This window comes from Chiloscyllium plagiosum, chromosome 1 (genome assembly GCF_004010195.1).
Source record: "Chiloscyllium plagiosum isolate BGI_BamShark_2017 chromosome 1, ASM401019v2, whole genome shotgun sequence".
In the NCBI taxonomy this organism is placed as follows: Eukaryota; Metazoa; Chordata; class Chondrichthyes; order Orectolobiformes; family Hemiscylliidae; genus Chiloscyllium; species Chiloscyllium plagiosum.
Genome location: NC_057710.1, coordinates 31,916,530 through 31,928,081, shown reverse-complemented (window position 1 = coordinate 31,928,081; position 11,552 = coordinate 31,916,530). Strand labels below are relative to the sequence as shown.

Sequence of the window (11,552 nt, the reverse complement as noted above, 5' to 3'; positions counted from 1 at the left end):
CTGATGAAACAAGAATTAGGGAGTATAACCTCAAAAAAAGGAGGAGCAGATCTAGGACTCAGTTGAGGAGGAACTTCTTCACCCAAAGAGCTGTGAATCTGTGGAATTCTCTGCCCAGTGAAGCAGTTGAGACTACCTTGTTGAATGTTTTTAAGGCAAAGATAGATTGATTTTTGAACAGTAAAGAAATTTAGGATTATGGTGAGCGGGTGGTTAAGTGGAGCTGAGTTCACGATATGAACAGTCGTGAACTTGCTGAATGGCAGAGCAGGCTCAATGGGCCAGATGGCTTACTCCTGCTCCTTTATCTTATGTAGATCACTTGGGGTACCTGGAACACATTTTATCCCTTCTAAGGCATATGCTTGCCTGCAAGAAATGTCTAAGGACTGTGTCCAAGTTCTCTAAGTACTCCATATTAGACTTCCCTATTATTACCACGTCATTAAGACAAACAGTGATCTGGGGTAAAACGCTCTCCATCATTTGCTGAAAAATTGCACAGGGTGATAATATCCCAATTGGCAGTCTCATATATTGGTACAAACCCTTATGGTATTAATTGTAGCATACTTCTGGGAATCCTTATCTAACCACAATTGCAAGTGCGCATGGGTCATGTCCAGTTTTGTGAAGGACAGTTCTCCACTCCAGCTTTGCCTATTAATCCTGTATACGAAAAGCAGTTAACTCTTTGTTTAAAATTCACACAAAGGCAAATCGACCTATTGGGCTTCACAATCTGTAACACAATCTGTAAAACTGGTACAGATTGTGAAGAATCCATACCAATTGATGATTCCTTCACTTTCCAGATTATGCCCAAAACGTCGACTCTCCTGCTCCTCGGATGCTGCCTGACCTGCTGTGCTTTTCCAGCACCATACTTTTTGATCTGACTCTCCAGCACCTGCAATCCTCACTTTCTCCTAGTCGCTGAAAACCTTACTGCAAAGCCTCTTCTAAGAATGCCCACCTTGAAGAAATTATCCTCCTCCCTCCACAAGAACCTCAGTGAGTCTCTCTTCCACTGCACCCCCAGATCGTCATCTCTGCCCTGAAGCTCTTCAACCACGTCCTGAAGCAAACCTACTACTACAGCCATGTCTTTTTTCTCAGCACTTGCCTACGCACATTTATCCCACATGGACTCCAGATTGTGTTCAGACCATCAAAATTTGGACCTGACCAGGACAACCACATTCCTGATGAAGGGCTTAGGCTTGAAAAATCGACTGTCCTGCTCCTTGGATGCTGCCTGACCTTTTGACTCCAAAATGCAAGATTGGCATTGGTTCCTTCGATAGTCTCTAGACTTCCTAAAACATCTTCTGGGTATTTAATTAGGATTTCATTCAGGCAGCCAATCTAGGTGTTTCTTTCTCAATCAATTTCACCCCATCAAGCTTGGGAACAAGTCTTTTACTACAATCAGTGGTAACTAAACCAGCTGCTTTTCATAAGAGACTGAAACCAAACTTGTACCCTTAATCGGTTCTCAGTCTAGCCAAGGGCTTGCACAAACCTAACGGTTAGAGTCTAGAGAAAGTTTTGTTAAAGACAGGTTCTGGGACACTGAAACCGCCGCACTGGTTGAGGTTGTACAGAACAGTAGTGAGGTATCTTCAGGAGTACTGTGTGCACTTTGGGTTACCTTGTTAGAGTCATAGAGTTATAGAGATGTACAGCATGGATACAGACCCTTTGGTCCAACCCATTCATTCTGACCAGATATCCCAACCCAATCTAGTCCCACCTGCCAGCACCCAGCCCATATCTCTCCAAACTCTTCCTATTCGTATAACCATCGAAATGCCTCCTAAATGTTGCAATTGTATCAGCCTCCACCACATCCTCTGGCAGCTCATTCCATACACGTACCACCCTCTGTGTGAAAACGTTGCCCCTTAGCTCTCTTTTATATCTTTCCCCTCTCACCCTAAACCTATGCCCTCTAGTTCTGGACTCCCCAACCCCAGGGAAAATATTTTGCCTATTTACCCTATCCATGCCCCTCATAATTTTGGAAACCTCTATAATGTCACCCCTCAGCCTCCGACGCTCCAGGGAAAACAGCCCCAGCCTGTTCAGCCTCTCCTTGTAGCTCAAATCCTAGAACCCTGGCAACATCCTTGTAAATCTTTTCTGAACCCTTTCAAGTTTCACAACATCTTTCCGATAGGAAGGAGACCAGAATTGCACGCAATATTCCAACAATGTCCAAACCAATGTCCTGTACAGCTGCAACATGACCTCCCAACTCCTGTATTCAATACTCTGATCAATAAAGGAAAGCATACCAAACGCCTTCTTCAATATCCTATCTACCTGCAACTCCACTTTCAAGGAGCTATGAACCTGCACTCCAAGGTCTCTTTGTTCAGCAACACTCCCTAGGACCTTACCACTAAGTGTATAAGTCCCGCTAAGATTTGCTTTCCCAAAATGCAGCACCTCGCATTTATCTGAATTAAACTCCATCTGTCACTTCTCAGCCCATTGGCCCATCTGGTCAAGATCCTGTTGTAATCTGAGGTAACGCTCTTCACTGTCCACTACACCTCTGATTTTGGTGTCATCTGCAAACCTACTAACTGTACCTCTTATGCTCGCATCCAAATCATTTATGTAAATGACAAAAAGTAGTGGACCCAGCATCGATTCTTGTGGCACTCCACTGGTCACAGGCCTCCAGTCTGAAAAACAACTCTCCACCACCACCCTCTGTCTTCTACCTTTGAGCCAGTTCTGTATCCAAATGGCTAGTTCTCCCTATATTCCATGACATCAAACCTTGCTAATCAGTCTCCCATGGGGAACCTTGTTGAACACCTTACTCAAGTCCATATAGATCACATCTACCACTCTGCCCTAATCAATCCGCTTTGTTACTTCTTCAAAAAACTCAATCAAGTTTGTGAGACATGATTTCCCACGCACAAAGCCATGTTGACTATCCCAAATCAGTCCTTGTCTTTCCAAATACATGTACATCCTGTCCCTCAGGATTCCCCCCAAAAACCTGCCCACCACCGATATCGGGCTCACTGGTCTATAGTTCCCTGGTTTGTCCTTACCATCCTTAAGATATTATTCAACTGGTAAGGGTCCATAGGATTTACCAGGATGTTGCTAGGAATGGAGGGTTTGAGTTATAAAAATACACTAGATAGGCTGGGACTTTTTTCACTGGAGCATAGAGGTTGAGGGGTGACATTATAGAAGTTTATAAAATATGAGGGGCACAGATAAGGTGAATTGCAATAGTCTTTTTCCTAAGGTGGTGGAGTTCAAAACTAGGAGGCATATTTTTAATGTGAGAAGAGAAAGATTTATAAAGGACATGAGGGGCAACTTTTTAGATGGTGTAGTTAGTGTGTGGAATGAACTGCCAAAGGAAGTGGTGAATGCAGTTACAATGTCAAATACAGCTTTGGTAAGTACATGAATAGGAAAGGTTTAGCAGGAGATGGGCCAAATTCAGACATTTGGGTCTTGTTTAGTTTGGGAACAGAGTCAGTGTGGAACAGTTGGATGAAAGGTCTGTTTCCATGCTGTATGAATCTTTGACCTCCATTAGAACGTGGTGACCATTTAACCAGACATTTAGTTTGATTGGCTCTGACTGAATGTTGCAAAGCAACATAAACTTAGGGAACAGTTTGCCATGCATCTCAGCTGGGCCTGCAGGCCGACCAGATCTCCCAGTCACCGTCCATTTTAATTCCCATTCCCACATGACAATCCTTGGCCTCCTCCATTGCCACAACAAACCAAACAGCAAATTGGAGGAACAACACCTTATGTTCCGCCTGGCAGCTGACAGCCCAGAGGACTCAACATTAAGTTCTCCAAATTCAAATAATCTCCCTTCCCATCCCCAACTCCCTTCCCAGCCCCTCTCCCTCCTCCCAGCTACCTACTGGATTCATTCCTCCCAATGCGGAGGAATAGTTGTATGCTCTGCTTGTCTTCATCTATCCCCATTTCACCAACCTGCCCCCACCATCCCCTTTACCTGCAGCTCCCCCTACACCCACCCCAATGTTCTGAAGAAGGGTTACACACAAAACATCAACTTCTCCACCTCCTAATGTTGCTTGGCTTGCTGTGTTCTTCCAGCCTCCTGCCTGTCTGCCATGGATTCCAGCATCTGTAGTTTTCTTTTGTCTCTCAGCAATTTAACTGTCCCAAACCAGATGGACTTTGCAGGGTGTACACTCTCCTGTATACCAGCCTATGAGTTCTCTTACTCAATTTAGGTCTAGTTGGACTGTTTTGCTTTCTTGAATCTGCATACCAACAGCAACTACAATGGCTTGCTAGCCTGGATCTTGAAGAAAACTTTAACTATTTGGCCGAGGCCTGGCTTTGCTTTGGGATTTTGCTGTGGACTGACCTAGAGTTCCTCTGATCAGGATATGTCCTGAGTGAGGCAGTACAATTGCCTTCACTCAAGTGGTCTAGAGTAGAGTGGTGCTGAAAAAGCACAACCGGTCAGGCAGCATCTGAGGAGCAGGAAAATCGACGTTTCAGGCAAAAGCTCTTCATCAGGACTGCTCAAGTGGTGTCCCCCAAGCTCACTCAGACTACCAAGGGTGTTTACTTCCATCGTAATACCCTGCAACTCATACGTGCTGCATTTTCCAATGATAAAACCAGTTGTAGTGCCTGTTTGAAGCTAGTAGGTGCTTTTGCATTGTTACATCATTAATTCTACAAACAATCTCTCAGCATCTCATTAAGAGTTAAACTAAAGCCACATGCCTCTGCCAGTCATTTTAACTCTGTCAAAAATCCCAATACAGATTCCCCTGGTTCTGAAATTGCTGAGTAAAACTGATAGCATCTCAGAATTAAAGGAAGCTTGGGATCATTATATTCCTTAACTAAATCTGTCAACTTTTCAAATGTTTTTGTATCTCATGCCTCAGGGAGAGTTAACTCCTATTAACCCTGCAGATCCACAAGCTGTCAGGAGAATTACTTATTGCTTTTTATCTGCCTCAATGTAATTTGCCCCGAAAAAATAATGTATTGTTTCCACGTTCTGGGCTCAGTATTAAAAGGCAGAATCAAAAGAGTTAAGCTTCTTAAATAAAGGCATGATGCCAGAAATGCTTATCCCAACTTAAAGACAACTGTTCCAAGTAAATTTCTTCAGGAGCATGCTTTTCTTGTCACTACTTAATTAACTTCACAGAGGCCCGTATCCCATCATCAAGTCACCACTTATTTACATGTGTACAGTCCTTGACACTGATGCAACTCCCTCAGTGCCAGCTCTCATAGTGAACAGGATGTGTGACACTCCTGTTCTTATCTGTCAGCCAGGACTCCTGATTGGACCAGATTAACAGCCCCAGTCAGGGAACACATATTCAATGAGGTACATCTGGCTGCCCAAGTTACAATCATTACAGAAGCATTCTGAGGTTTCCCTCCACTTAGAGAATATTCCTCTGAAAAAAAATGCGATAGCCTCCACACAGATACCTGCATCCTTCTGCACTGAAGCACTCTGAAGTTTTGAGTCATACAGCACAGAAATAGTCCCTTTAGTCTAACCAGTCATGCCGACCATAATCCCAAACTAAACTAGTCGCACCAGGCTCAGATCCCTCCAAACATTTCTTATTCACGTACTTATCTAAATGTCTTTTAAATGTTGTAACTATATCCGCATCCAACACTTCCTCTGGAAATTCATTCCATACATGAGCCACTCTCTGTGTAAAAAAAATTGTCCTCATGTTATTTTTTAATCTTTCTCCTCTCACCTTAACAATATGCCCTCTAATCTTGATATACTCCACCCTAGGGAAAATACAGCTGTCTGTCACCTTATCTATACTCATGATTTTTTATAAACCTCTATAAGGTCACCCCTCAACCTCCTACAGTCCAGTGAAAAAAGTCCCAGCCTGTCCACCCTCTCCTTATAACTGAAACTCTCCATTCCTGACAACATCCTGGTAAATCTCTTCTGAATCTCTGAAGAGTACTCCAGAAGAGGCCTTACCAATATCTTGTACAACCTCAACATAATGTCCCAATTCCTATACTATTTAGATAATAAGTTGCTTTTCTATTCCTGTGAACAAAATGGATAACCTCCACACACATCCACACTAAATTTCATCTGCCACATTTTGGCCTATTCACCTAACTTATCTGTATCTATTTGTAAATTTACTATTTCTTCTTCGCACTTACTTTTTCACCTATTCTCACTATGTCCATTTTACAGAGGAGGAAGTCTTGAAATGGATAAATCCCCAGGACCTGATCAGGTGTACCTTCAAACTCTGTGGGAAGCTAGGGAAGTAATTGCTCGGTCTCTTATTGAAATATTTGTATCATCAATAGTCACAGGTGAGGTGCTGGAAGACTGGAGGTTGGCTAACGTGGTGCCACTGTTTAAGCAAGGTGGTCAGGACAAGCCAGGGAACATCGACCAATGAGCCTGACATCGGTGGTGGGCAGGTTGTTGGAGGGAATCCTGAGGGACAGGATGTACATATATTTGGAAAGGCAAGGACTGATTCGGGAAAGTCAACATGCATGGGAAATCATGTCTTACAAACTTGATTGAGTTTTTTGAAGAAGTAACAAAGAGGATTGATGAGGACAGAGTGATAGATGTGATCTATATGGACTTGAGTAAGGCGTTTGACAAGGTTCCCCATGGGAGACTGGTTAGCAAGATTAGATCTCATGGAATTCAGGAAGAACTAGCCATTTGGATACAGAACTAGCTCAGATGATTGTCTCACATGTAACTAAAGCAGGAAGAGAATCCAAGCTTTTAGCTGTAATGGAGAGAGGAATAACAGTTTTCACATTCAGCTTCAAGACCCCAGCAAGTGCTGAAAGCTAAAACTAAAATCCTGGTTCCGTGGGAGCTTGACCCCACCCCTTCATGCTGTTTCTATTGTTCCAACCTTTTTAGAAAATACCAAAGCACTTCAACATACTGGACCACTGCCACCAACGCTGTCTGTGCAAGATCCTGCGAATCTGCTGGAAAGAAAGACATACCAACACCAGCACCCTTGACTAGGCCAACATTCCCAGCACTGAGGTACTGACCACCCTTGATTGGCTAAGATGGGATAGGCATATCATCCACATGACTGACACGAGACTCTCGAAATAAGTGCTCTGCCTATAGCTTCCAAACAGCAGGCAAGCCTCAGGCAGACACAGGAAATGCTTCAGGGCCTCACTGGCGAAGTGCGTCATTCCCACAGACACCTGAATAACCTGTCCAAGACTGTTCCAAAGTGGAGGAGGAGCATCCAGGAAGGCGTTGAGTGCCTTGAGACTTCCCATTGGGAAAAAATGGAAGCCAGATAAAAACAACAGGAGCACACCTTACCATAACCATCATCTGTCCCAGCATAACAGAACGTGCAGTAGCCACATCGGTCTGTACAGCTACCTATGGACTCACCCTGAGAGTGGAAGAGAGTCATCCTTGTCTGTGAAGGACTGCTGATGATGTTGCAGGTACCCTGTAAAACTAGCTTATCAGGGCATTAGTGAGACCACTTCTTGAATTCTGTGTGCAGTTTTGGTTTCCTTACTTAAGATGTAAAGCATTGGAAGTGGTTCAACGGAGGTTTACTTGATACTGTACCTGGAATGAGCAGGTTGCCCTCTGAGAAAAGTTTGCACAGTCTGGGCTTGTTTTGGAGTTTAAAAGTCTTTTTTGGAGTCTATAAGATCCTCAAAGATTGATATATATATAGAGCTGGAAATGTGTTGCTGGAAAAGCGCAGCAGGTCAGGCAGCATCCAGGGAACAGCAGAATCGACGTTTCGGGCATTAGCCCTTCTTCAGGAAGAAGGGCTTATGCCCGAAACGTCGATTCTCCTGTTCCCTGGATGCTGCCTGACCTGCTGCGCTTTTCCAGCAACACATTTCCAGCTCTGATCTCCAGCATCTGCAGACCTCACTTTCTCCTCATATATATATATATATATATATATAGAGTCCAGACTAGGGGACACTGTTTGAAAATTAACAAATGCCTTTTTGGGTCATAATTTTTTTTCCTCCTGAAGGTTGTGTGTATGTGTTTTGGGAACATTCTGTCTCAGAAGGTTTGTAGTTTGGGTCATTGAAAAATTTGATGTTGGAAGCAAGGGAATGAAAGGATTTCGAGGTAGAGAGCTGTGTGGAATTCTAATAAAACAGATCAGCCAGAATCTTCTTTAACGGCAAAGCATTGCCTCGAGGGGTCAAATGGTCTACTTCTGTTCCTAATTTGTATGTGATAGAAAATGTGAAAAAAATATTGCATGTACAAAATTATTCAAATATATCATGTGACAGTGGTAGATGTAAGATCAGATCAAAACAAGAAATGGCTTACTAATCTAGTTTGAACCTCAATAATTGCCACATTCTTTAACATTCATTAAAAAAAGAGATAATTGGACTTTTAAGGATGGAAGTTTTTTGACGATGATACTCGAGAGATAAGTGCAAGGCTGCAAGTGAAGTACCACCATTCGGTTTAATTTTCAACTCTTTTGATGTCGAGGATTTCACTGCACTGAAGCCTGGAAACCACACAATGTCAATACAAAAACAAAATTTTCAAACTGCTTATGTTTGACGTTAATGGAAAACCATCCCATTTATCATCAAGCTGAAAGAGGCACAAATTAGTGTACATGATAACCAACCAATTCTAACACAAAATAAAAAGCTGATGAAGAAAATTCAAACTATTCCATTGAAAATCTAGCAGCTGGAGTGAGTCGGCGGAGGAATACACCCAAAGGCATTTTGAATAATAAGCTCAGAAAATTGGGCTTAATAGCCCAATTTAACAACGTTTGAATTTATCGTAGCAAAAGAAATTGATTTCTATCTTCCCAATCCAGGCCTTCTATCATTGACAAAGAAGATTTGTTTGAATGTAACCTTTGGAACTATTTCAAGTGGAGGAACACACCCCTTAATCGTTTCGCCTTTCCCCCTCCGCCCCCAAAGAAAGGAGGAAAAAAAGTTTTGCTGAGGCATCAACCAAACCTGTTAACCGGACGTTCCTCACGCATGCCTGGGATGATTGACATAAGAATCTATCCAATAGACCCCCGGGATCTGCCCGATCGGCCCGGCGTCTTTGGCAGACGCACCAATGAGAGTGGAGGACGCGCGAGCGCTAGGGGTGGGATTTCCAGGTGGACGGGGGGGAGACTGTTAATCGTTTCTCGCCGTCAATCAAAGAAAAAGGGAGCGAAGAGACCAGCGGGAAGGGAGAGCAAAAAAAACCAAATAAAATCACCTCAGGGGAGGATGTGAGAATTAATAATAAATTACCCAGAAGGCTAACGACATTTTTGAGGGCAATTTTTATTTATTTTCTCACGAATCGTTTCGATTGATAAGCGACGTTTACCGAGTAAAGCGAGGCACAATTGTTTGAATTTTTGAATCGTGGTTGCCGTTTTCTTCCCTTTTCCAACCTCAGTTATCCCCTTTTTTATTATTATTTTCCTCTTTCTTCTTCACCTTTCTCTTTTTTTTCCCCTCCATCCGACACCCCCCACCCCCTGCCCCCTCACTCCCCACTCCCCATTCCCATTCCCATTCCCGGCTCGAACCATGTCGATCTTGCCCTTCACGCCGCCCATCGTCAAGCGTTTGCTGGGCTGGAAGAAAGGCGGCGAGTCGCAGTCTCCCTCTTCTCAGTCCCCGTCCCAGGCGCCGCAGCAGCAGCAGCAGCAACAGCAGCAGAACAACGGGCAGGACGACAAATGGTGCGAGAAAGCCGTCAAGAGCCTGGTGAAGAAGCTGAAGAAGACGGGGCAGCTGGACGAGCTGGAGAAGGCCATCACCACCCAGAGCTGCAACACCAAATGTGTGACCATCCCCAGGTAAGGAACGTCTATCCTCTGCCAAACTTCTGTTCCCTGAATCAGGCAGCCAGGTTTAGTTGTTACATTTTAATGACACTTTTTTGTGACAAGTTTAGTTTTCTTGTCCTAAAATATAACTTGATCATTTATCGACAAGCGTATTTATAGGCCCTGAGGCCAAATGTACGTTTGTTTCACTTGATTTTGGGAATTTAAGGAATGTATTTTGTTCTAGTTTCTGCTAATTATAAGCATTGATACTAATGTGTCAAAAAAGTAACATTTGACACATTGGTTGTGTAATAGATTTTTGGAAATGTGTGTTTTTATATATATATCTTTTGTACTTTTGGGTTACAGATTCATTAGTGTAGCTTTTTTCAAAGATATATTGTAATTTTCTTTATGAAGAGGGACAGTTCTGTTGCAGCAAAGAGCACATCGACTTAGATCAATATGTAATTTTGTTTTATTCTGTTTATCTTTGGTAATTTGTCATTGCTATCTGTATAAGTATAGTGTTTTCTTCTGTTCAAACATCAAGTTAACTTTGCATTTGGATTTTAAAATTAAAAGTAGTTTAAAAAAGTTGTTTATAGGAATCAGTGTTTTCCTTTATACTTTGTTTACAAGGTGCCAAAGTTAGTTCCATTTCTTATCCAACTCTGTTGCCTAGAGAAAGTGCTCCTTGCAATGATGGTTTTGATTTGATTTATGGGAAGAAGCAGAGCTTTATATCTATTAGAATGGAGATGGTGATTCCATGCCATTGTTTTTGCCTCTTTGGCAGCAGTAGTTACAAGTGTGCTTTTTTTTCCCTTTCTTATAGATAAGAGCATGCAGGATGTAAATAATTGACGGTAGTATGATTTTTAATCTTTAGTGGATAATTGTTTCTTGAAACAAAAGTTTGAGATTACATTATAATATTTCCCAAATTTATGTTTTTATTCAACTTTTTCTATTAAAATGAAGACACGTTTATCTTGTATGCTAGGGCAAAAAGAGTGGGTTTCTTAATACTCGCATCTGCTCCCCTAGGGGAGGTAAGAACATGTTTCATCATCTGAGCCAAAATGATGAACTATTGTGTTTATCATTTGCGTGCCAGCATTCAGATAAGGGGCACAAAAGGCATAGTAAGTATATTACAATTGTAATATCTCTCAGATATAATTGTGAGTCATTTAGGCTAGAGGCCCAATTAATAGGAGTGGGGGGCAATGAGCTTTTGGTTAATAGACATTTCTTTAAAAAAATTAATCCCTTGTGAAGCATTTCCAATAACTAAGTCTGCCTGTATGCTTGTAGAAGTTTTTTGTAGACTTCTGGAATTGTAATGGGTTTTTTTTTCTTTTTGAAGAGTTTTCTAATGTTCTAATTTGTAACAACTCAAAGTTTGAACTGTAAACTAAACAATCACTCACTTGTAGCATAAGCAGAAGATACTGATAATCCTCAATCTGATGCAAATAGGTAATGTTGGAGATCTTCAAACAAAAAGGTTATGTCTTCGTTTGTAGCCTTTTTTTTCACGTTCAGATACTAATGAAATTATTTGCGCATTTCTAGCATTGTGCCTGCTGCTTCTGTTACAGGAAAAGGGGGGAGGGGAAATCAAATGATTTATTAGCACTAATTTCTTTTTCCCTTTAACCTATTGATGTAATTTATTTA

General features: G+C 42.1%; 1 protein-coding gene across 2 annotated transcripts in view; it reads left to right on the top strand.

The window, feature by feature from the left end:
* The first annotated feature begins 9,184 nt into the window (after positions 1-9,184).
* smad2 (SMAD family member 2) overlaps positions 9,185-11,552 on the top strand; it is a 118,847-nt gene continuing 116,479 nt past the window's right edge. The window contains exon 1 of one of the 2 annotated variants that reach the window (XM_043717159.1): positions 9,185-9,893. In XM_043717159.1, the coding sequence (XP_043573094.1) occupies positions 9,622-9,893 (272 nt within the window). In that variant the 5' untranslated portion in view covers positions 9,185-9,621. The remainder of the gene's footprint in view (positions 9,894-11,552) is intronic. The other variant, XM_043717223.1, reaches the window with a different exon arrangement.